The sequence below is a fragment of the Condylura cristata genome, unplaced genomic scaffold (genome assembly GCF_000260355.1).
Source record: "Condylura cristata isolate star-nosed mole 26May11 unplaced genomic scaffold, ConCri1.0 scaffold00012, whole genome shotgun sequence".
NCBI classification, from domain to species: Eukaryota; Metazoa; Chordata; class Mammalia; order Eulipotyphla; family Talpidae; genus Condylura; species Condylura cristata.
The window spans coordinates 39731925-39759049 of record NW_004567113.1 but is presented as its reverse complement, the minus strand read 5'-3'; the positions used below and the strand labels follow the sequence as shown (position 1 = coordinate 39759049).

At 37.8% G+C, this 27125-nt stretch overlaps 1 protein-coding gene across 1 annotated transcript in view; it reads left to right on the top strand.

The window, feature by feature from the left end:
• The window catches only part of DTHD1 (death domain containing 1), a 53296-nt gene that overhangs the window by 7690 nt on the left and 18481 nt on the right, over nucleotides 1-27125 (top strand). The window contains exons 3-7 of the mRNA XM_004681496.2: nucleotides 547-726; nucleotides 1798-2042; nucleotides 13728-13892; nucleotides 15577-15866; nucleotides 21026-21273. Of these exons, the coding sequence (XP_004681553.2) occupies nucleotides 547-726; nucleotides 1798-2042; nucleotides 13728-13892; nucleotides 15577-15866; nucleotides 21026-21273 (1128 nt within the window). The remainder of the gene's footprint in view (nucleotides 1-546; nucleotides 727-1797; nucleotides 2043-13727; nucleotides 13893-15576; nucleotides 15867-21025; nucleotides 21274-27125) is intronic.

Genomic DNA, 27125 nt, shown 5'->3' with positions numbered 1-27125 from the left:
TACAGATACACTTTTCTTTTTTAAAGATTTATTTATTTATGCATAAAGAACTAGGGTACAAGCCAGAGGTGAAGGGGTGGTGAGAGGATTCACCAGAGACAGAGTGGGGAGTTGATAGGCAGATTGATGAAGTACATTGCTGAGGGGAGCAGTGGGTGGGTCAGGAGAGGTCCGCTGCGCCATGTGGGTCACCTCCAGGGTGGGGAACTAACGCCAGCTGGAGTGGCTTCAGCTTCCTAGTCCTGTGCTTTAAACCACTGTGCCATCAAGGATGGCCACAGATACACTTTCTAATAAATAAATTTTAAATTAAAAATACACTCTTTCTGTCTCTCTTTTTTTTCCCCATGTAGTCCACATTTGAAAAAAAAATTTACCTAATTTACTTTGTCTATGAAAGAATCACTCATTTGGGGCAAATGGAATTGTGTGGAAAATGCCAGGGATAGCATAATATTGTTTGATTTTTTACAGCCACCGAGGATGTAGAGCATATACCCCAGGACAGATTAACGTCCTTGTTTTATTGTCCTTCAACCCATGCAGGGCACCTGTGCAGAAGTGAAAGTTTACAAGTTGGGTATCTTTTCTGTTGTGTCCTGTTTAAAGAAAGAGACTTTCACAGTAACAAAAAAAGGCCTTACTCTTAAGCCAAGCATGGATTCGCGAATATCTTTAAATTATCCTCCAGGAGTTTTCAGCTCACCAGTGCTGGTGCAGTTAAAGGTAAATATTAAAATACTAAAGGTAGATAAGAGTTCCTTCTTATAGTTTGTTGGTCAGCATCCTAAAGAGTAAAGATATTATGAATATTTATTACTGTATAATAATAAGTGAATTCTTACATTTTTAATAACCTAACATGTTTTTAGCAATAAAGTAATGATTTGGAACATACTATTACAAAAAAAAATTTTTTGCTTTATTTAAAGACTACCATAGTTAATTTTTAACCATGTTTTGTAAATGTTTGTTAACAAAACTATCTTGAGTGTGTATAGTGTCTATAATGGAACTGATACCAGAATAATATGGGACATACATATGATTCAGAATTTTCATTTAAGGATGTCAAAGAAAGAGGCTGGTCAGTTAAATTACTAATGTTTATGAATATTTGGTAATACTATATCATAAAATATATCATATATATTCCTTTATAGAATAACATACACAGGCTACTTCTGAGGTATATATATAATGACATGGTGGTAGACATTTAAGAAGATTTATGTACTCAAATATTTTTTCTTCCTAGCTTCAATTCTTCCCTATGCTCTCCTCTTTCTCTCAGTTTTTACCAGAAGTAATAAGCGCTGGTAGAAAAACTAAAAAGAAAACATGCTATCAATAATTTATTCAATAAATTGTTCCATAAAGTTAGAGTTTTTTAAAATTATTTGGTTATTTTTATTAGTGAGCAAGAGGAAATATTTAAGTAAATATAATTTTGTATTTCTAGTTCTAAAGACCACTTGATCCAACAATAGTTTTAATTAGAAATTATGTAAAATATCTATTTTGTTTTCTAGGTCATTTTGTTGCCTACAATTAAGAGTGTTTCTCAAGTTATTTATAACATAGGACAGGGAACCTAGATTTCAGAGACTTTATAAAAGGGAACTCAATGTTTTGCTCTTCTATAAGTTAATACAGTGTAGACTCAAGACAATGATGTATAGAGAAATGTAAAACTATGTTCTATCAAATTTTCAGAAAATTGGCTTTAGAAATCTGCTGATATTTTGCATCTTTTGTTCTTTAGCAATATATATGCTTATTCTCTTCTTTGTTGAGGTCCAACCAATAGAACCATCTCTGGTTTCATGGGTAAAAACACAGCAAGATACTTCCTACTTGGTATTAGCCACCAGCCCTCTGATGCATATTCAGCATCCATCAACACATCCTTTCCAGAAACCAGTCACTGTCATCCTACCTTGCTTTCAACACTCTGATAAAAAGAATCTTGGGCCTGAGACAGATCATAAAAGGACAGCTAGTGCTGGAACAAACAGGATCATACCTTTTTACCTCAACTGGTGAGTTAAACCCAGTATTGCTCACGTTGATGAGCAAAGAATCATGATGATAAAAAAGAATGTAAATGATAAAAAATGGAGTTAAATAATTACTGAAATGCTATAAAAATATCTTTGAGATAGAAAAAAATGTGGTGAATGCAAAAAAATGTAATGAGTTTTGTTGTTGGTGGGCCCAGATGTATATTGTGTGATAAGAATGATACAAAGGAGGTAAAATTAATCCAGGCTTTCAAAGAATTTATGTTTAATTAGAAGGTATGGTAGGGTGGTTTTTAATTCTATAATTAAGAGTCTTTTGTTTGGGAGAATAGAGTAACCTGGTCTTTTCCAACACAAATTAGAGTCCATTATTTACAATATATGTAGATGCTTTTGTTTCTTAATCTTCATAATTATACAAAATCCCTACCGATAAGTGGTGTACTGAATTACTAGCCAGATATGAAATCAGAAATGAAATGCTTACAAACCGTTTACAAGATGCACACTAACCATTTTGTTTGCAAAGTGCTGAGCACATAGTGAAAGTGAAATGTAAAAAACAAACACTAATACACAGGTAGGATGTACCAAGTAATGGTAATCTGGGTCTTAATTCTTGCCCTTTGATTGTATACTTATTTTCTTTTTCTAATGAAAAAGTTAGAAGGGAACTTTGCTATTCTTTCAAAAGGCAAATATTTTCCTTTTAAAAACCAGTAGAGAGAGAAACAATTTGAGACACTTAATTGAAATAACCAATAGTAACTGAGAGGCTACCCACTTGCTTTGCTACTTAGGTATATTATCTTATCCATTTCTTCCACCCCACCCCTCACCTTCATTTTACCAGCTGAAAGACTCAAACTTATGGAGATAACAACTGTACCTAGAAGGTGGTGTGACCTTGGTCTGGACTCCATAATTCAATGCAAATCGTGATTTGTATCATCCCAGGCTTCAAGGATAGAAATTAAGAGGATTATTTTCTCTTTCTCACTATTGCAATATAGGAATCTGGCAATAGGAGAATGTTGGGTCGTGACTGGAAGAACTCAAACTTTCTCTTTCCATTTATCAAAGCACAGTTAAGGTTTAAAACCTGAAATATCTGGGGCTTTGTGACTTAAAATGCACTATTCTAGTTAAATAGGCATATTCTCTTTCAATCATCCTCTAAAATACCCATGTAGGTAGATATTTAAAGATGAGAACAGAAGCCACCCTGAAAACTAACTCTGACTGGCAATCTATTGCTACAATCTGCTAAGTATTCCTACTATCTATAGGGTAGATGGCAAAGGACTAATAAAAGTAATTTGTGACTGACATGAATTTTACATCATAAGGCAGCTCCACTTGCCAGAAAGATAATAGGAAAAACAATTTTCCTTTCCCCTGTGATCTGATACCATAGTCTATATATGCCAATGAGAATATAAATTTATCTCTGTAATACACAGATATAATTTTTGGACGTGACTAAGCCAGTGTTCCTTTGCCTCTGCTATATTCCCACATCCCTCAGAAACCATAAGGCAGACTGTAGAGAGAAATTGGAAGCAACATATTGCATTGACAGAGATGACATTCCAAGCATTAAAGGCTAAAGGCAGAAGTGATTAAGAACTCTGGTAGAAATGCAGGCTGAATGTAGCTCTTTTCTTGAACTCAGTGGTTTAGACCTTTGAAAATTGAGTTAGCATGGGGAGGAGCTTACATTGTCTCCAGAAGAACTACACTATAAAAATGACTAGACAGGGCCCTCCCTGGTGGCGCAGCGGGTTAAAGCACAGCACTAAGAAGCTAAAGCCACTTCCACATGAGTTCGATTCCCGCCTGCCCCGGAGGTGACCACATGGGACGGCAGACCTCTCCTGACCCGCCCGCTGCTCCCCTCAGCAGTGTACTTCGTCCATCTGCCTGTTCTGCTCCCCACTCTGTCTCTGGTGAAGCCTCTCGCCACCCCTGATCATGACCTGTACCCCAGTTCTGCATGCACAATAAATAAATCTTAAAAAAAAAAAATGACTAGACATCCAACTTGCTTAAGAATTTATGGACATATATCTGGGCTCCAGAAATGAAAAAGAAATTCAAAAATCTAATAAACTTAAAGTGGGTAGGTCAACATTCACTCAATAATCCTTCATGATGTCTTAGGGGGAAAAAAGTGATATCAATCAACATCAAAATTTCAAAGGAGAAACAAACAAACAACATACAAATAAGGAAAGAGAACATGATTGTAGTATTTCACAGTAATCTGAATGAAAACATAGTTACCTGGAGAATATTATAGAAATATATTTGTAAGGTTAGGTGTCTCCAGTAAGTATAATTTCTAAGAAACATAAGTACACCAGGAGATACCAGGAAAAGATGAAGGGACAACAGAAAGAGATACAAAGATAACAAGCTGAAATGAAAAGGGATAAAGCTAGGATAAGGAATCATTTGAAATTCTGTAATCTAATAATAATAGGCACCATAGAAGAAGATACTAACACAAGATTAAAGGAAGTATCAAAGGTTGAATTTAAATTTCTGATATTAAAATGTGGAAGCAGAAAGTGTGATAATTGGACAAAATTTATGAAAAATCATCCCATACTTAGACATAACATGACAAATTGAAATGTAGGTTTAATAACCATAAATCTATATACAGCCATTTCAGGAGTAGTAGAGTAAGTAAAATGGAAAAGAAAAAAGTTAGTCAAGTTAAAGGGAGAAGATGGACTGAAACCTTCCAGGAAGTTGTTATGCAATTAGATTTTCACCTAACAAAGAAGTTTGTTTTTCAATATACATGCTCACAAAATGTAATATTCATATGTTCTTAACAGTATAAATAAATAGATACTATTAGTGAGCTAACTTGATGAAGTAGAACTTGGGTGGCTGGAAATATATAAGCCTTGTTGTCATGATTAAAATCTGGCCTGAACATAAGTTATATAAAAGCAAAATGAGGGGGAAAGAAAGTTCGTGCCTAGGAGATAACAGAAAGAAAGCAAACAAAAGAGGTGGCATTAAACAGAAAACTACTGATGATATAAATAAAAAAAAGTCAATATGACAACAAACATAAATGGGCTAAATATCTTTTTTAAAAAAGATGTATTTATTTATGCATACAAGAACTGGGGTACAAGCCAGAGGTGTGGTAGGTGAGAGGACTCTCCAGAGAAGGAGTGGGGAGTAGAACAGGCAGAATGAGCAAAACACACTGCTGAGGGGAGCAGCCAGCAGACAGTAGATGTCTATTACACTGTGTGTGTCAGCTCCTTGGCCGGGGTTCGAGCTCATGGTGCAGTGACTGCCACTAGCTCCACAGGGCAGCACTTTAACCAGTTTCGCCACCAGGGAGGCTGAACATCTTTTATACTTTATACCACCTTAATTTTATTTTTTCTTTACTTTTAAATACCATATAGTCTGTATTTGAGGCAACTTCCCTAGATGTATGAAGCATCTTACCAGTGTGCCAATTAGTTGTATTCATTTTAATCATTCTCTCGCATTTCCAACAGACTATTGCTATATTTTAAAAATCTTTTCTGAGCTGTTGTTTTCATTTTGCTTTCCTGTCATAAATACATTTATTTTAATGTTTCATGAAGACCATTCTATTATTTCTCCATTAACATGACTGTTACTATCATCTATTAGCCTAATCTAACACACTACCACAACTAATTTTGTTCTATGAATGTTACCCTTACAAGTTCATTTCATTTTCATTTCTTTCATTCATTTCCTTGTTTGCATTCTTCAATGCCTTGATAGTTTGCTTCATATCATTTTTTCCTTCTCATCTTCTTTTTGTTTATCATGATGATTTTAAATTCTCTATCTGAGAACTGATAGGTTGAGCAGTTCTATTTCTTTGGTGATTTTTGATGGCTGATATTCTTGTGGTGAATTTCCCCCCTGTGGATTTGCTTGGGTATTTGTCTTCTTTTCCCTGTTGTGTATTTCTTTTACGTTCTATTCGTTGAGACACAGTGTTGCTATTATTGGCCGGAATTCTTTCTGGATGTTCTTTCTGGGATGGCCAAGGGACTTCCAGACACTTTGGTTGTAGAGGATGTTCTGAGCTTCATTTTGTTTTAATGTCTCCTGTTTTTCCATCCCCCACTGTGTGGAATTGTGTCTGTCGTCAGCCAGTAACAGCCAGGGGTCTCTTTGGTGTTTAGCTTCTTCTGGGAACACGTTGAGTCCTACTCTCTGGAAGGTGCTTGCAAGAAGTGCCTGGATGGACTGATTTTTTCCATTGAATTTCTTGTTTCTTCTAGGCTTGTCTCGAGCTGAGTTGTCTCTACCTCCAGGGCGATAACAGGTAGAAAAGCAGCAAGCCTCCATCTGAGGTACTTCCTAGGACCTGGGCGCCTGAGTGCTCCTGTTTCAGATCTCCCCTATCTGAGCTCCCAGTCACTGAGTTTCCCTCAGTTATCTTCCATCTCGTGAGTCCAGGGTGCCCTCATTTGGGTTGAAACTCATAGTACATAATTCTACAGTCTATTTTTAGTCTTATATTCCTGTGTGAGCTTGAACATAGTGAGTTCAGTGTCTTCCCTCTGCGGCCCCTTCAAAAAATTTCTAACAAATAGTTATCATTTTTCATAATCAGCTCATACCTCCTCCCATCCTACCCAGAATGCCTTTTGGTTGCCTCTATGTCCTTTCTTGAGAAAGGGTTAAAATTTTTTTTGATTGTTTTTGTTGTTTTCCCTTTTGTGGCCATGCTGCCCTTGGGGACTCCAGGTTTCTGACTTAGTGCCAGCCCACAGCTGGAGACTGGAGCTGCTGTCCTTTGAACACACGCTGAACTCCAAACTCCCACATGCCTGATGTGGCGTGACTGGTGGTAGAGCTCTAAGAAAGTTAGGAGTATTCATAGAATCAACTCCTCATACCCCATAGAGAGGGAAGAAATCAAATCTCTTTACAGATCATTTTACAGATTGGATTCTCTTCAGTTCATCTAACATGTGCATGCACGCCTGTGACATCTTGCCCCTCATTCCTAGGTAGAGAGAATATGGTCATTTGTCATGGATTCAATTGACCAAAGTGCCAGTTTCTTTTCCTCCTCCAATTTGTGGTCTTACTACATGATTTCTCTGCAAGGAAATCCTTTTTTTCTACTTTGTTTAACTGGAGAACTCTTGTCATTCTTCAAGTGGTAGCTTAACTCTTTCTCCATATGTCAAGACATTCTAAGATCTCTGGGAGGGATTGATTGCTCCATTCTCTGTGCCAGCCCAAATCTTGTGTACATCCTTACTGTACTGCAGCACGATTATATTTCTTTTCTCACTTATCATTAATCAGCATAATTACAACATAGTCAACACTTAAAAAATGTTAAGTGCATTAAAACAATGAGTGAATTGTTGAAATATAGTTATATTATTTCCTCTCTACTTTTTGACAATGCTAACTTGATATATATAATATGATCTTTTGTTTTAGTGCCACACATGGAAGATAAAATTTCTCCACTTAGTGGAGCATAAAACAGTCAAATGAAAACCTGCATCAATGGTTTATTTACATTCTTTCATTAAAGAGTGAAAGTCAGTTGAGCATTTTCTATGGAAATGGAAGCACAATGAAGCAATCCATGAGTCATAATAAAAAAAAGACAAAAACTATTTGAGGTCAGAGCATAGTCTGTATATGAAGAATAAAAGGTCTTTATTACATTACATTCCTTCTTATGTGAGGATTATGATTCCTGGGGAAAAGATGAGAGCCATTAATTCAAAGCCAGAATGTTTTCTTGACAACAGTGAAACTGGGTACTAATTTATGAATTAGACTTTTATTTTATTATACAAGAACTATTTTATTTTGTAAAGATTTATTTCTTTATGTATTTAAGAACTAGGGTGTAGGCCAGAGGTGCAGGGATGGGGGTGAGAAGATTCACCAGAGACAGAGCGGAGAGCAGAATAGGAAGATTGAAATACACTGTGGAGGACAGTGGGTGAGACAGGAGAGGTCTGCTGCCATACGGTTCAGCTCTCTGACTGGGTTTCAAACTCATGCTGTAGCCTCTGGTGATAGCTTGATAGCACTGGGACTTTAACCCCTGCACCATCAGGGACCCCCATTTTATGCAAGAATATTTTAAAGAATTGGATAGGAATACATTTTTGCCCATGAGAATGACATCTATTTAATACTTTGGTTTTATGATTATTTTACTCAAATGTAAACTGGGAATCACACACAAGCATATTTGTAAAAATGTCATATCACCTAATAAAATGGAAATATTAGAAAAGCTACCACTTAAGAAACTGCATATTCAGAATATAATTGCATCTGTTTCCTTGCTGTTCCCCACCCCATTTTCTGACTTTGATAACCAGTACCAACTATGTTAGCAGCTATTTTTAAATTTTGACTCATCCCTTTGCTTTTATTTTTTAGTTTTATCATATACATTTGTATTTATCTCTATACAATAATTTGTTTCATTTTATCTTTATTTGAAGTTTATAAAAGTGGTCAGAGTTTTATTGTCTTGCTTTTTTACTTATTGCTGAGTATGCTCATTTTCACTTCTCTATAATAATCTATTGTTTGCCTGCATATTTTACTTAACCATTTTTCTGTTAATGAAAAATTGCTTTCATTTTTTAGCTATTACAAATAATACTACTATGGCCATTCTTGTTGAAGAATATTTATGCAAGTACTTTAGAGCACTCTTCTAGAAGTCTAGTTAGTGGGATGATGGATAATATGCCTATGTATGATTTCACATGTTCTGTGAATAGAATTTCTTATTTTTAAAGTCTGGCATCAAGCATAAATGATATAAAAGCAGAAAGAGGACCCTACCTGGTGGCACAATGGCTTAAAGGGCAGCACTACAACCTAGCTGCGGCTTCAGCATGCGTCAGATCCCCCACTAGGGAGGTGACCCACATGGCTCAGCAGACCTTTTCTGTCCTGCCCGCTGCTCCCCTCAGCAGTGTATTTCAGTACATCTGCCTGTTCTGCTCCCCACTCTGTCTATGGTGAATCATCTCACTGCCCCTGCACCTTTGGCCTGTATCCCAGCTCTGTATGCATAAATAAATAAATATTTTTTTGAAAAGCAAAAACAAAAGTGAAAAAATAATACGGTATATATAGAAATAACAGGTAGGGAAAAAAATACAGCGTGGTGACATTAAAGAGAAAACTTAAGAGAAACTCAGTACAATCCCCCACGGATGCTGCTCATCTTCTCCAGTCTTGCATACTGTCAGACTGTGTGACTTTGAGTATCCGACAGATGCAAAATGGATCTCATGTGGGTTCAATCTTCAACATTCTGATGACAGACATCCTATTTTCTGATATGTGAAGTGTCTATTAATTCCTTTACTCATTTAAAATTTTCTACATTAATAGAATTTCTTAAATTCTCAGTGCTACGGCTTTGCCAGTTTGTGACTTGCATTTCATTTTCATGTGTCAAATTCATTTCATTGCATTTACGGTTAATGTTTTTGATTTTTGTCACAAATATTTTTATGTTGAAATCATATTTTCTCCTATTATATATTTTAAAGGTTTAAGTTCATGTAAGTATTCAATCCGTAAGAAAATGACTTTTTCAGATATTGGGAAGTAGAATTTAATTTTTTCCATATGAAAAACATTTTTCAGCATTGTTTATTGAATGGTTCTTTCTCCCCTCAATTAACCACAATGACTCCATTCTTACACACCAAATTTCCTTCTGCTGAGCTTGTTAGTTGGTTTTATTTGTTATTCTTTTCCCCCTAGTTTTAAGTCAGTCTAACATTATCTTAATAATTAAATTTTTATAATATAATAAGTTTTGTAACTGGTAATTAAGTCTCTAACCATATATTCTCCTTCTGCATGAATGTTTTTCTGTCTTGAAAATTCTCATTCATACAAAAAATAAAGCTTGTCAACTTCTATAAGTTAACAAGCTCTATTGGGATTTTAGTTATAATTGCTTATGACCTATAGGTCAATTTGAAAAAAAAAATCCCATCATTACCACATTGAAATACTTATTTCCATAATATATGCATCCATTTATTTGAAATACTAGTGTCTTCCAATGAAATGTTATAAATATTTCAAAATGTGTACTACATAATATTTTCTAGGTTTATTTATAGATATGAGATAGTTTTGTCTGCCATTATTAAAAGCATTTAAATTTTTCATTTGATGTTTGTTGGGGAAATAAATAAACATAGAATTCCCTATGATGGTAAGGAAGTCAATCGCCTTCCTAAATTCTCATTACTTGCAACTGAATAGCCAAAACAATCCCAACTAGAAAGAGAAAGAACTAAAGAATAGCATGCCCAGGTTTCAGCTATACTACAAAGTTATTGGACTAAAACTAGACATAGAGACCAACGGAATAGATTTGAGAACCCAGAAGTCAATAGCATGGACAGTCGAACTATGCCCAAACTACCAAGAGTATATGGAGAAAGGAAAGTCTCAAAAATGAATGGTACTTGGAAAACTGGACATCACAAGAAAAGGAATGAAACTAAACCAGTATCTCACGCCATACACAAAAATTAACTCAAAATGGAGTAAAGGTGTATGATCTGAAACCCATAAAAATATATACAAGAAAGCATTTGCACAATACTCCACAACAGGGCTTCAGATATGTCTCTGGCAGCACATCTCCCACAGCAGAGGAACCAAAAGCAAAAATTAACAGACAGAACTAAAACAAAAACCTTCTGCACAAAAATGATCATTAAAATGAGGCCCTCCCTGGTGGCGCAGTGGGTTAGAGCACAACACTGAGAAACTAAAGCCACTTCCGCATGAGTTGGATCCCCGCCTGCTCCAGAGGTGACCACATGGAATGGCAGACCTCTCCTGGCCCACCCGCTGCTCCCCTCAGCAGTGTACTTCGTCGATCTGCCTGTTCTGCTCCCCGTTCTGTCCCTGATGAAGCCTCTTGCCGCCCCTGAGCCTCTGGCCTGTACCCCAGTTCTGTATGCACAAATAAATAAATCTTTAAAAAAATAATAAAAATGAAGAGATACCCTACTACATAGGAAACAATGTTAGCAAGTCATGTGTCTGATAAGGGGCTAATTCCATGAACTCCAAACACTTTATGCAACTCAACAATAACAAATAAAAACAATCAATAAATGGCCCTCCCTGGTGCCGCAGCGGGTTAAAGCCCTGCACTAAGAAGCTAAAACCACTTCCGCATGAGTTTGATCCCCACCTGCCCCAGAGGTGACCACATGGCACGGCAGACCTCTCCTGACCTGCCCGCTGCTCCCCTCAACAGTGTACTTCGTGGATCTGCCTGTTCTGCTCCCCACTCTGTCTCTGGTGAAGCCTCTCGCCACCCCTGAGCCTCTGGCCTGTTACCCCAGTTCTGTATGCACAAATAAATACATCTTTTTAAAAAAAAAAAAAAAAAAATTAAAAAATGGGTTGTGTCACTTTAAAATGTTTCATACACCTATGGAGATGTCACAGGAATCCCCTTTAATGTGTCTTGATGTGAATTTTATCAAGTATAGATAGCTTTATATAGAAGAGTATAGCTTTTCTAATGCTAAAGCACCATTCAAATCCTTGAATAAACTTAATGATGATGCATTATTTTAATTGACTGTTAAAACTGGTGTACCGATTCATATTTTATTAGTATTCTTCTTTCTAAATTCATGAGTGAGGTCAGGCTGTAATTGCCTTTGCTTTTAACAAAGTGAAGACTTTATCTGACCTCATAAAATGGATTGAATAAATTCCTTTTTTCATTATCTGAAAATCTGCTTAAACTCGAAATGATTTCTTCCTTGAAAGTGTGATAGAACTGATCTGCAAAACCACAAAGGCTTCAGATTTTCCAAAAGCAAAAAGCAGAGGCTGTAGGCTTGCTTAATTTTTATCTGGAATTATGAGATTTCTGTTGCGTTGGGCAACGCAACACTGATAAAGAAATGGGAGTTTGGAGCAGGCTACATAATGCAGGGTGCTGTGTACATTTTTTTTTTTAAGACGTATTTATTCATATGGAACTGGGGTACAGGCCAGAGATATGGAGGGTGAGAAGGATTCACCAGAGACAGAGCGGGGAGCAGGACAGGCAGATCGATGAACTACACTGCTGAGGGGAGCAGCAGGCAGGTCAGGAGAGGTCTGCCGCACCATGTGGATCTCCTCCGGGGCAGGCAGGAATCGAACTCATGCAGAAGTGGCTTAAGTTTCTTAGTGCTGTGTTTTAACCCACTGCGCCACCAGGGAAGGCCCAATCCTGGCCTTTTTATTGATAAACAATCATACAGCATCATTGTAGGAGAAGGGGAGGGTGGAGCTGTCTTGCATAGTTTGAAGGAGCCTGAGTCTGCCCTCTGGGTGCTTTTCATCTGCTTGATGACTGAATGTTGTAATTGACACCCAACCCTAGCTCCCCAGGCAGGGTTTCCATCTTAACAAGGCTTGCACTGTTCAGCTTCTGGGTCCTTTGTCAAATATCAGTCTTCAAATACTGAGAGATGGATTTGTGAAAAACACATATGCTACAGGACTGTTATCTAAGACATACAAAGAACACATTGAACTCAACTATGAGTTCTACAATTAAAAAATGGGCCCGGGGAGAGAGGAGGAGAGTTGGAGGGAAGAGGATAGAGTACTGACATGGGTGGTCTGTGGCGGGTGAGCAGAACAGGTTCGCCTCTGACAGGGTAAAAATGTAACTCCCAAATTATAACACCATTTTTCAAAACTGGTTAAAGATCTTAATAGACACTTCACCAAAAAACGGCTTTTTAGGGCAACAGAAATATTCTGTGAGACTCTAATGATGGATATTTGTCTTTATGCCGTTGTACAAATCCACAGAATGTACAAAGATGAATCCTGATGGTAACTACTGAGTGGATGGCTAGGCTGTGCAGAGTAGCCTCATCAATTGAACAAATCTCACACCTGCGGGAAAAGTTGATCAAGAAGGAGACCGTGCAAGTGTGGGGGTGGGGAGTATGTGGGAATCTTCCTCTTTAATTTTGCTCTGAAGCGAGAACTCCCTTGAAAAATAAATTCTGAAAAAAAAGAGAAACTTGAAACCTTTCTGGTTATGGTTATGTTCATTTCCATGGTAGGGACAACATATTAAGGGAAGTTGGAGAAGATCTCTCTTATCCTGGCAAAAATCTTGAGTATATTTTGATCGTGTGGCTTTAAGACTTTTCTTAACTGCCTTTGTACATGCTCAGTTATCTTTGACCTGTCATTGGGTAATACTATAATACTGTGAACTTCTGTTTAGAGTATTTTCCTTATCTTTGCATTTCTGCACTGTAGCTACATTGCTGGCACATACTTGATATATACTTGATGAATTAAGTACAGGCCAGAGGTGCAGGAGGCGAGAAGATTCACCAGAGACTGAGTGGGGAGCAGAACATGCAGATCCAGTGAATAAACTGCTGAAGGGAGCAGTGGACAAGACAGGAGCAGTTGCTGTGCCATGTGGGTCACCTTTCTGATAGGGAATCGAACTCATGCTGCAGTGGCTGTAGATAGCTTCATAGTGCTTTAACCCACTGTGCCACCAGGGAGAGTCCTGCAATACACTTTTAAGGAAAGGATGAATGTACTAAACATGATTGATGCTCTGTCTGTTTTAAAAATTTCTCTTGTGCTTCCATTCTACAGGACAAAAAGTGCTTCCATAAGAAAACTAGGGAACAATGTCAGTGAATCTTTGAAATTACTGGGATTCAGGAGTCGAGACAGTGGTTGGTTTGGACTCGATGATGTTGTGGTGAGAACCATGCAGAATGGCTTGATAACATTTGAATTGTGTGAGCACTTAGAGAGGTAATATATAGTAAACAATATAAGTTGATGCTATTCTACCCTGATGGTCCATAACAGAAGTTACAGAAAATGGAATCATAGGATTAAAGTTTTATTCCTCAAATGGGAATGTCAAGAGGTCTTTGGGGGTGTACTTAGAATGCAAAGCAGATTTGGCATGACTATACTTTCTGTAATTTCATTCATGGTAATTTAATAAGTGCTTTGGAAACCAGTAATAACTTAGATTTATTCTTACATGGTTTATTCTAAGTCTAAAATAGTTTTAAAATGGTTAACTTCATTTCTGAAATTCCATGAAATAGTAATTAAAGATTCATATTATGCTTATCACATTATTACACACACACACACACATATAGATACGCACAAACTGAATATGTTATTTCAGTGTCCTCATTTTACTTTCTCATTTCCATGTTTTCTAGACAGCTTATTATAAGAAGAGTTTTAGACATTTTTAAGGTTCACAAGCAATAGACACTCAGCAGAAAGAGTGAGCAATTTGTATGTTTAAAGACAGCCTTTATTTCATAATGGAATGTCTTACATCCACACTTGCTTTAGGTCATTTGCCCCAAAGCAGAGTTTAAGAATGCAAATGATTTATCATTCTCAGGTGAAGCCTTAGAAAACACACCTGTAGGGTAAGGAAGGAATATGAGAACAACGATGGTTTCACCAGACGTTTTACCCCTGCCTGATTCCTCAGGAGAATCCCAAGAGACTGGCCTTAAAGCCATCCATCAATCCTTTTCTGTGGGTGCAGGGATGCCTGGATGAGGGAGTTCATGTCGGGCGATTCTCTGGAGGAGCTGGGTGATAGGTATTCTGGCTCGGGGACAGGGGGTCTATGTTATTTTGCTGGACTATCTTGAAGGTTTCACCAACTAGGGGCTTAAACAACAAAACTGTACTGTCACAGTCTTCCAAGGCTAAAAGTTCAAAATCAAGGTGTTCGCAAAGTTTGTTCCTTTGAAGGAAGAATCTGGCTGTCTCCTTGGATTAAGGTGGTTGTTTTTATTTAACATGAAATGATTTCTGTATGTGCTTCTCTGTTCAAATGTCCACCTTTTTAGAATAGGGCGCCAGACCTATTTAACTAGGGGGTACTCTAATTACATCATGTTACCTTGATTGCCTCTGAAGAACTTACTCCAAATCAGGTCAATTCTGAGATACAGTGGTTAAAACTTCAACATATGACTTTGGGGAGTGGGTACAATTACACAACCCATAACAAATTCTTCATAATGATCCTAACCACACTGTGATATAGATGAATATTTCAATCCTCATTTAATTGTGATGTCTGTACTCTGTGTCTTTTGGTACTGAACTAATGAATTTAATCATCTTTCTCTTCTACATTTTGAAGTAATAGTCTTTGGTAAGGCTAATTAAAATTTCAGCATGCCTCAACTGGGCTGAGACTGGGCCATTTCTTATTTACGTCCTTCTACTTTACAATTTGGTTTGATTTCAGCTGATTTCCTGACTGTCTAGAGTTTCTGTGATGTCACTCATGGATCTAGCCAATTGGTTATCAGAATGCTTGACTGTAAAGGAAATTTGCATGACAGTGGCTCTTGATAATGGCTCCTTTCTTGGCCACTAATGTCCCAATGCTATTGATGAGGCCATGTCTGTTTACTGCAGATCCCCTCTCTTTCCTCCACTACAGGTTTATTGTGCTTCAGCTCTCTTCCACTGTGGACAACAGCCATTTGGTGTCTTTTGTGAAATCCCTAGAGGCAGCCCTGCTCAGCACCACTGCCTGCATCGTGCTGTATCACCAAAAAGACAATCCACACCGAATAGTTGTTTCAGTGGTGCCGTCTAAAGACCTAAGCCAGGTGCTCAAACACTTGCGCTCAGAAGGGCTCAGTGGCCCTCTGGAGCCATCACGCCATTTCCCAGTGAAAGAAGGAGAACAACTTCTTTTAAGGTTTACTGGAAACATATTTGCCTCAAGTAAGTACAAATAAATATTTTTGCACAGTCTGTGAACTTCAAGTACAAACATCATGGGGAGTTTCATAAACTTGTCTTGCTATGGAAACCTCCAGGGGGGGATGAGAGGCTTTTAAAAAATGGAAGAAAAAGATGTATTTCCTTCCTCCTGTCTACTCTTTCTTCTTTACTTAGACAATGCATGTTCCCCCATGGGAGACTTTAAGTGACACTTTTTTAGACATAGGCTTCTTTGTCATTACTTAATCCAAGCTAAAATCATCTCTTTCCTGCACCAATGTAATTTCTTTCTAAATATTGCTCTGCACCCACTAATTTCATGTAATAACAGCAATGATCTTTTAAATATATAAGTCATACTTTATTACCCTGATTTAAGCTTTATACTTACAGCTAACTTAAAATAATTTCTAAACTCTTTACAATGCTTACAAAAAAATTAGACTGAGGTTATTAAGCCTCAGATGTGTGGATCAATAATGTTCCAATGTAATTAGCTTTTTTGTATTTCTATTCATTTTATTTATATATTTAAAAGACTACTTTGAAAATAATTGATCGTTTCAACCAAGCCCCAGAAAGGCTCACGACTTGCTGACCGATCACTGCAAGTTCATTGAGTCATTTTTCTTTCCATATAATGTTACCATAATTTGGAATTGTCTCCCTTATTTGCTTACTTTTCACTCAAATGTTTATCTTGTGTTCTTCACTGAAATGTAAATTGGATGAGGGCAATGCCAACGTCTTTCTTGCTTTATTCCTTTGAATCTGGCATAGTGTCTGATACACCAAAGTTTTTTCTATAAATATGTAGTGACTGGATGAATATGTGCTGTTGAGAAATGTAAACAAGAGGAGTGAATACGGTGGTAGCTGACTTGGAGAAGGGAGGGACTGCATCAGAAAGAAGAGGAAGGAGATGAAGGGAAAGAGGGGAAACATGGAAGAACAACAGCTGTATGACAGTGGCAGAGAAAAACGACCTTTGGGGGAACTTTCGTAATAGCGATTTTTTTCTTTCTCTTTCTTTTTATTGATTCAGGTCCCATCTGTAATCTGTTATTTTGAGATAGAACAGAATCTACTGCTAGGCAGGAAAAGATGGGTTTCAGTGGTAGGTTTTAGGGGGAATTTCTGGCATCAAAGTCTTACTGTAGATTTGAGTTAGGGTATTCTGTCTACTTAGAAAATGATATAGAGACCACAGATTTTTAATGATGCCTCTTTTCTCTGTGATTCTTAAATTTGTCTCAGGTCACACCACCACTGTGTTACTTGTTGTGGGCAGAAACTGAGATTGCCCAAAGAAATAAGTGAGACCCAAGTGTCCCACTGGGAAGTGTGCCTCTCCCAGGCAGTGTCTCAGCCACCTCAGTCAGGTGACAAGATTTGGTGTGTGAGTGACTAGGCTGTCAGAAAAAAGGGGAAGGGTAGGAAGAGGAGAGGGGAAGGAAGGGTGGAAAAGATCTCTTCCTATTTGGCTTCCGGTGCAGAGACTGTAGTGTCCTTCTAAGGAGAGATAGTCACAGACTGGAAGTGTCCCACCCAAACTAATGATGCAAATGATTTTCCTGTAATACTTAAGACAGCAGCTGTGTTTATCAACTGCCCTAAACAGGAGTGAGTTACTGTCCTTCCCACAGGCGGTGGTACGGGGTGTCCTACTGCCTAGACTGGGGAGAGGGGAACATATGTTAAAATAAGAGTGTTCCCAACAACAAGTGCGTGGGCAATTCCTCAACACAAGGGAAGAACAATTCATCTTCACCCAAGGGAAATGTGTCAGGCAGGATGCCAGCATCCTCTCGGCTTTGTTTTTTCTACAGACATATGCTCAGATCTGGAGTCTCTCTGGGCTATTTTTTCAGAGCACAGCCCTCAGTAAAGAACTGACACCACATCCTTCCAGTATGGCCTGGACTGTCTCTGTGAATCTCAACTACTCACCATCAGAAGTTCTGTCCCCAAGGGTTCACCACCTGCCCTTTCCCAGTGAGCTCCTACTGTTTCTCCACATCTTTATCTTGATGGACAAGTTCAGAGATGCAATCTTTTTTCCTGATGTCAGTTCTTATTTAACGTCTTCAGAGCCTCACGTATTTCCCTTCTCTGGACCTTTCCACAGATTTAATGCTCTGTGCTATTTTCTCTTACTATAGTTTCACGAGGGGTGAGACTGTCCTGCCAGTGATGGCCACTTGATGTCTGGTATCTAGATGTTTGACAGTGAGATGGAGCACATTGAGTATTTGTTGGAAAAATGAAGTCAAATACATGGGGAAGGAGCTAACATTATTATGTGATTAAAGAGTTGATGACTTGGAGAAATGTCTAAATTTCCATATTAATTTATTAGAGCGTGATGTATTAGCAACAATGGAATTCCAACTTCAAAATAGTTATATCACACTTTTGATTTTAGCATTACTCTCATGCTATTTACTATTAGTAAATCTTCAGTACTTTCATCCCTACTTCATATATAAAATTTAGAAATTTGCATGATAGATCTTTATTTTAAAAAACACTGGCAATAAAAGGCAGGCATTTTTATATCTAAATTGAGCCAACCTCATTATATATGTCACATATATAAATTATTTCTTATGAGATATTGTGTACCAGAAAGGGAGTATAAAGTCTTTTAAAATATATACAGGGAATACCTTGCTTGTGGCCGGGGGTTAAGTCTCAGTGCTATTACGACGTTGGCCTGAGTTCGATCCCCAGCCAGGGAGCTGACCCACATGGCGGGGCAGACCTCTCCTGACTCGCCCGCTGCGCCCCTCAGCAGTGCACTTTGTCAATCTGCCTGTTCCCCACTCTGATTATTCTGGTGAATCCTCTTATTCCCTGGACCTCTGGCCTACAACCAAGTTCTTCTATGAAAAAAAAAAAAAAAAAAAAAAAAAACGTAGAAGTAGAAATTTACCAAGTTATACTCTATAGGGACTAGACGAACAATGTTTTTCTAACCTGGACTCTGGTGGTATAGGTGTAGCAGTTTTTCAGATGTTACTCCAATGATCTAGAAAACCTAATTTACAATTTACTAGAGGACATTCCAGTGACTCCAATCATTTGCCGTGCATGCTTGTTTCCAAGAGTGAAGCTCTGAAGAAGGCAAACCCAAGCTAGCATTTCCCTGCTAGTACATCCTAGGAGCCTTTTTTCAATTAACCACTTTGTTTCTCAGCTATAGCCTTGGGCAAAGAGACATACCCCTATATTTCCCATAACCTGGAGTCATTCAAATTCTGAATCTTCTTGTGATGTAACAGTTCACAAAAATGATCTCTAGGCAACGAATATGGCTATTTTTGTCCTCTCTCCCTAGGTAAAATAGAAGCTTTTCCATGAGAGAAAATATTGGCAGTCAACTTTCAGGCTTTTAGGAATGGAAGAGAATTGAAACTGAGATATGAAAGCTTCACATTGAAATTTCTTCTTAAAAAACCTAACAGTTGCTTTATCAAACCAATTATAAAAAATCGAAAACTTCTGCTTCTCATCAATAATGGACTATCATTGCAATTATTTATTGAGTGCTTAATATGTGTCAGACCCTATTACTGTAGCCATATTCTTTCATTTTACTTCCAGAACAATCCTAGGAGTTGAGTTTTAGTTCTCCTGTTTTAAAGATAAAAAGGTTTAACAAAGATAAAGAGCTCCAACAAGCTCAAAGATCTGAAAGAAGGGAGTAAAATTATATGTAAATAATAGAGATGGGGCTTTCTTAACTGCTATATTTAAGCATGAAAAAGTCTGTTTTACTACTGCATAAATGTGTAAAATATTCTGATTGTCAGGGTAAATCCCTCCAAAGTGAAAAGTTCACTCAAATTCTATTCAGTTTTTCAATGAGCAGTTAAGAAGAAATATCATTGTTTTGGGAGAGAAAGGGATATTCATCAGGTTTTAATAGAAATTCCAGTAACATGGATGTATTAATTATTTCACTTAAAAGTTCTAAAACAGAATTGTTTCCTGTGATGGTAGACTGTTTTTTTAATTCTACCTGTCAAAGTAATCGCTAGTATATGTGACTATTGAATTTTGAAATGTGGTTAAAGTGACTGAAGGACTGAATTTCTACTAAATTTTCTTATTGAAATATAACTGAATCTTTACTTTTATTTAATTTTAATCGATTTAGTTTTGATTTAAAATATCACATGTTGGTAGCTAGCATATGAGAATACATTTCTAGAATGTCAATTGTGAGTTCATAATAGAGCATAAAATAGCTAGAATAAAAGAAGGTAATTATTGAAAGGTGAAAATAAGTTTCTAAACACAGAAAGATTTTAATGTTTCCAATAGTTTCTTGTTATAGTAAAATGAATCAGGAAAAGAAAATTAAAGCTGATTAGATCTAGAAGCAGTCAGGAACACCTGATCTGATTACAGATGAGAAATCTGTACAGTTATCTACACAATCACAGTCTATGGCTGTTTTTCCTGGTTATGCTTTGTCAAGAGGTGAAGACACAAGAGAATTTTAATTGTAATGTTAAATGAAATAATTTGGCTACCAAAATATTTTATCAGAAAAAATAAAAAGGTATATCAGGCCTCCCTGGTTGTGCAGGAATTCAAATTTCAGCATTATTAAGCTAATGCCAGTCACTGTGACATGAGTTCAATACCCGGCCAGGGAGCGACCCACATGGCACAACAGATCATTTAGATGATGCTGACTAAACAATACATTTCAGACAATCTTCCTGTTCTGCTCCCTACTCTGTCTTTTGTGAATCCCCTAACCTGCTTCACCTATGGCCTGTACCCCAGCTCTTATATGCATTAAAAAAAATTAAAAAGAAAGAAAAATGGTATATCTATATTTTAAAAATTGTATTTTTAGGGAGGTAACGTTGGTTTACATCATTGTATAAGACTTAGGGGTAGAGGCTCCCAGCTTCATAACTGTTCAGATTTATCATCCCACACCTCAACTGCCTCCAGATCACCCATAATCCTGCACAGCCAATTGGACACTCTTGCCATCTTGCTCTCTTTCCCCAAAGCCCCCCTTTGGTAGCCTCCATTCCACAGCCAAGTTTCCAAAGTTTGTTTTGGTTTGGTTTTGTCTGTTTGTTAGTTTATCGTGGTCTACTTTAATAGTAACAAAGGCATTTACTTTTATTTAGGCAATGGGAAGGATTATGGAAAAGACTACAAAATTATTTTTCATTTACAAAGAAAACCCAGGCTGGAACTCCAAATCAAAGAAGTGGATGAATTTGGAAACTATAGCTGCCCTCATTATAAGGGCACCATTGCAGTTTATAAAGTCCCCAAAGAAAAGATATTGGATAAGAAATTGGATCAATTTCTTAAGACCAATGAAAACCATGATGAGTTACCAATTTGCAAATTACCAGTGAGGTTGCCAAAGGTGAGTTATTTTTCTTATCCCAATGCTCATAATTTGTTCATTCTTACTATCAATCCTATTGGATATTATGGTTAAAAGATAGGCCCTTCCTGGTGGTGCAGCTGGTTAAAGCACTGCACTGAGAAGCTAAAGCCACTTCCTCACAAGTTCAATTCCCGCCTACCCCGGAGGTGACCACATGGCATGGCAGACCTCTCCTGGCCCGCCCGCTGCTCCCCTCAGCAGTGTACTTCGTCGATCTGCCTGTTCTGCTCCCCACTCTGTCTCTGGTGAAGCCTCTCACCGCCCCTGAGCCTCTGGCCTGTACCCCAGTTCTGTATGTACAAATAAATAAATCTTTAAACAAAAAAAGATAAAGGTGATAAAGAAGGCATGGTTAGGTCCAATGTGCAGAGTTGGGGAACACATATCCAGAGCTCCACTTTCTCTCATATCAACTTTTCTAGTACCAACAATTCAAGTTGATCTAGTTGGCAGTATGTTGTTAGTAACTATGAAAATAATGGACTTTGTTTTATGTAATTTCATATGAGAAACTGGGAAATCATTTATGAAAATACTGAATACAGTTCAGCACGCAATATTTTAAGGCAAAATCACATGTGGTGAGCAGAAAAATGACATCAAAGTATTTTCAAAGATTTACAAATGTTTTGTTTTAAGTTAATTTCACATGTCTAAAATTCTCATTGTTATCAGGAAAGTAGGACTGAATTGTTCACAAATAACATTATTACTCTACACATTCTTTCTTTCCTCTATATGCTATTTCTTTCAGTGGTCTAGGACTTTGTACTTCTTTGTATATTATTAATGAGAAACACAACTGGAAAAATCATTTTATGAATTCATCTTACAAAGATGAATTTAAGGAAAAACAAAATTATTTTCCACGTGTTTACTTTTTTGTGTTATGAACAGTAGAAATGTGCTTCCTGGAGGTTAGATTTTTACACTGATTAAAAATAATTAGAAAAGTACTTGGTTAATGTGATAAATAGTAATTAAACTTCTGAAGTAGTGAACATGTCATACTAGGTATTATGATAAACACAGAGCTTTTGAGTATAACATAGGTCATTTAGCCATATCATCCTACATGGCAGCCACTGTCGACCCAAGTCTATGGGACACTTGACATTTGATTAGTCCTAACTGAAAATAAAGCAAGAGTAAAAATACTCAGAATGTCATAGACTCGGTATATGAATCATAAATATCTCAATACTCTACATTGATTTCATAGTCAATTATAATATTTTGATTGGGGTTAAACTACATTATGAAAAGTAATATCACCTTTTAAAAAAAAGCTTTATGATATTAAGTATAATATTTTCAGTATATATTCCAAGTATAATATTTACTATACGACTCAACCTATATTTCAATGGGACAGCACAAAGCATCATCTAAATTATTTGAAATCTAGCAGAGCATACAAAATGTGTAGGCAACCACTTTAGAGAGATCAACTGATTAGACTAATAGCATAAACACTGTAATGGTATTTGTTCACAGGGGGAAATGATTTTTTTAGAAGCAGAAAATAGTATAAGATTCATGGTTGTAGGAGTTTTTTGTTTTTTTTTTTTGTTTTGTTTTAATGTGAACTTTGTAAGTTTGTAAAAATTTAGCCATTGGAAATGTAGGGGAAATTACGTAATTTTAATATTTTCTCTACACTAAGATACAGTAAGGGGCTGTTGAAATTGTCTAGCAGGAGAGGCAAGGGCCTCTGGGCAGGATGTCTTTGCACATGAGAGGACACACTTGAGGTCCAAAAATTGACACAAATTCAGTTTACAGTGTTTTCTCTGTAGCATATATGATTTCACGAATCAACCAGCAAAGATATGCCTCAGTAATTACAGGTTTGTTTTGATTTTCTTCGACAAAATTTGTGCAAATGATAATCCAGTACCTTTGCACGCGCTCTGCCTTGTTCTAAGCATCGCTCGCCTGCCGGCCTGGGCCGCCAGCGCAGCTGAGGCCCCTCCAAACCGAGTTCTATGTTGCTTGGATGTGTTTATGCAACAACCGCAGCTTCATGACCAAGGTCACTGTCATATTTTATTTTATAATCACTGTTTCCCAGCAGACAAATGTTTCTCCACATCTTTGTTTTTTCTCTTGGAATCTTTAGAGATTTTTTTTTTTTCCCTAAGCACCCATTCCATTGAAATGTTCATATCACAGACTGGATACCTACTTCTGAACTGTTTATATATCTTATTTCATTTTTCTTAAGATTTATTTATTTATGTACAGAACTGGGGTATAGACCAGAGGTGTGGGGAGGGTGAGAAGATTCACCAGAGAAATAGTGGGGAGCAGGACAGGCTGACTGACGAAGTACACTGCTGAGGGGAGCAGCGGGCGGGTCAGGAGAGGTCTGCCACGCCATGTGGGTCACCTCCCAGGCTGGGGATCTAACTCATGCTGCAGTGGCAGTGATAACATCACAGTGTTGTGCTTTAACCGGTTGCACCACCAAGGAGGGCCCTATATAGCTTATTTTATACACTAAAAATGTAAGGCTTTTTTTATCTTATTCAGAGTAAATTTTCTCTCCTTAAGGTTGTTGTTTTGTATACAGTTGAGCACATCTGTCCATTGTTCTGTTCAATTTGCATTGCCAGTGCTGGTCTTGATAAGTATTTGAACTATAAGCTGACTATTTCCTTCAAACCTTAAAATTGTCCAGCCTTGAAGTTGATAATATGAACTATACTTGTATGTTTAAAGTAGTACATTTTCGATGCCTACCTCTTTTCATGTGTGGACCTACTGTCAATATGCCATCTGTCCTGCCTTCTTCTCCTAGATGGTTCTGCATAGGGAGGTTTAGATTCACTCTAGGCCTTTTCTTATGCTTGCACAAATGCTCTACAAGTTTGTAGGTGCTGAGAAATAATTTGTGGCTGTGGAAACTTTCTCGTTTTTAAAAGTAACAAACCTAATTGGTAATTGAAACTATGACCTTTACATTTTAGAGAACAGGCTTCTTCCATAAAGTTCAGATTTTTTAACAAACCCACTTAGTCAAGCAGTGTTAATGTGCTGTTATTTAGGAAATAGAAGTAGCCTTTTTTTGGAGCTTGGCAATAATAGATACAATACTACATGTAGCATGAATTAAATAAAAGCTTTTGTCAAAATTAAAAGTGCTTTCCACACTGAAGACAAGCAATACATGTTTATATGTATTTATATAACCACACACATGTTATGATGGTATAAACTCAATGGACTATGTATGATACCCATTGCTGTGAAATATATACCCATTACTTGATGCTTCTGTGGGTCTTTTTGAATCTTATCCTCAGTGTCTATATTCCCTTCATTCATATATTAATTCATTGACTAAGCAATTCTGGCATCCCAGGGGCCAGCTATATAGTGGTATTCCTGTATGCATGGCCTCATTCTTTGCCTCTTCAAAGACTGTTCATAGCTCAGAGGCCAGAATGATGCTTTAAACTCTATTCAGATCATCTCCTGCCTATGTTTCAGATTCCTGCAAAGGCTTCCTATATTCCTCAGAGCAAAAGACTATGAGAACTTGGCCATCTTTGACTCCATGATCTTATCTTCTACACTCTTTTCTTCACTGACTGAATTTTAGCAGCAATGACCTTCTTACTATTCTTGGAACTTGCCCTGCCCCCACACCACCCACACACTCATACACATGCACACACACCACACACTTCTACTTTTAGGTCTCTGTGTTAGTGTGTCCTCTGCCTGAAATGCTCTTCCATCCATTAGATTTCTCCATGGCTAACACCATCACCGTCTTCAATCCTGTCACCTCTCTGAGGTCCACCCTAATTATATTTCGTACTTCAGTGCACTCCTACACACACAACTGAAACCACTGATCCTCCTTAAGTTGCCCTGATTTTTTTTTCTTTCCTCTAAACCATTGCTACTGTTTAAACATGTATTTCCTCCTTCATTATGTCTACAGAAATGCCTCCACTCTGAACATCCCTTCTAGGATATAAACCCCTTGAAGGCAGGATCTGTTCTGTTTTATTTGCTGCTCACCCTTTAGGACTTAAAATTGTGCTTCGCATATGTTAGGTGCTCAATAAACATTTGTTGAATGAGTGAAGGAATTCATGAAGAGAGCATGAATTTTCAACACCAAAATCCTGAAGAGGAAAGTGAGAACTCTCAAGAAGTCACATAAATTAGCGCCTGACAGAACGATGGTGTAAGCAGAGAGTAGGGATGTTCAGTGAAGGCTTCACTGGGGAGGTGCCTTGGGGAGCAACAGTAACAGGAAGCCTGTCTGTCTTGTGACCGGGGGACACCAAGGGAGGTAAACAGCAAGTCCTCAGACTGCAGTGGGAGCGAACATCCAGTCAAGGCCTCCAGGGAAGATTGTTGGGGGGTAAGCACACTAGAGAGGCAGAGAAAGGTGATGAGGTTTGAGGACACCCTGGTAGAGCTTCACAAATGGATAAGATCTTCTGACGAGGGTCCTGTCATCAATGTCTGTGAACATATATGGCTCAAAAACACAGTAATTCATTTCTAAATTGTTTCCTAGGTTGTGCTTTCAACTTCCCCCTTTCACAACATATTTAAGTACATTCAGCTCACTTTGTTTATTTGTACTTTGGCAGAAACGAGGCTAGTTTTAAAATATTGTCACAGACTTTTAAAGTGACTTCATATTGTATGTGAGATGCTAAAGGGAGAAAAATGAACAAAATTGCTTTAGTCAGAAAGGATCTTGCATTCTTTTTGGAAAAAGCTTGAATTTTTTAAAAAATATTTATTTATACATGCATACGGAACTGGGTACAGGTCAGAGATGCAGGGGTGGTGAGAGGATTCACCAGAGACAGAGTGGGGAACAGAACAGGCAGATCACTGAAATAAAGAGCTGAGGGAAGCAGCGGGAGGGACAGGAGAGGTCTGCGGGTCTGGCGCGCCCTGTGGATCAGCTCCCTGGCCGGGATCGAACTCACGCTGAAGTGGCTGCAACTAGTATCACAGTGCTGTGTTTTAACCCATTACGCCGTAATGGGGGGGGGGGGGGGGTTGCTGAAAAAGCTTGAATTCTTTTTTGGAACTCTTTAGCCCACTAATTTCTCAGAAGAAAATCCTTCCTTTCTATATCTCTCTCTTTACTCTAGGGATGTGAGTGAGTGTGTATGAGTGTTTTTGAAATCTCGCGCCAGCTTGTGGCGACTGCCTTCTCTTCCTGTGTGTGGGAGGCTCAGCTTTGGAGGAGAGAGAGGCTGTTTGCTGGCTGCTTCTTCAGGGGACTTTGTGTGCGGCTGTTCTCTGTCCTGTCTGCACTACGTTTTTATGTACGCTCTCCGGTGACCTAAGTCTTGCTTAGTCTAAACTTCCTCATTAAAAAAGAACACACCAAAATACCCAACTCATGACATGTGATTTCTAGTAAATCATGATGCGGCTTGAACACTCAGTTTCTCGCCACATTAAATACCGTGCCAAAGGGAGGAAGCGTGCAGAGCTCAGAATCACCACTCTGGACTCATTACCAACTCCCTGCCCTTCCAAGGATGACACTGCTTTCTAAGACACTATTTCCCCTAATTTTTAAAAAATGTAGTATACACAGATGTTTCTTTTTTCAATTTATTTTTACATCATTCTTTGTTTTGTGCATTTGTTCATCGCAGTTGCGACCCCCATGGGCTTCCCACCACCAATTCCCCCGTGTGCCATCACCCTAGTCCAGTGTACTCTTGCCACTCCAGTTCCGATCCCATTGTTCCTTCCACCCCCATAATATGTCTCTGGTTTAGAGTCGTTACTGTTTTCATTTTTCCTCTATTACATTTGTTTCTTCCCCTCCC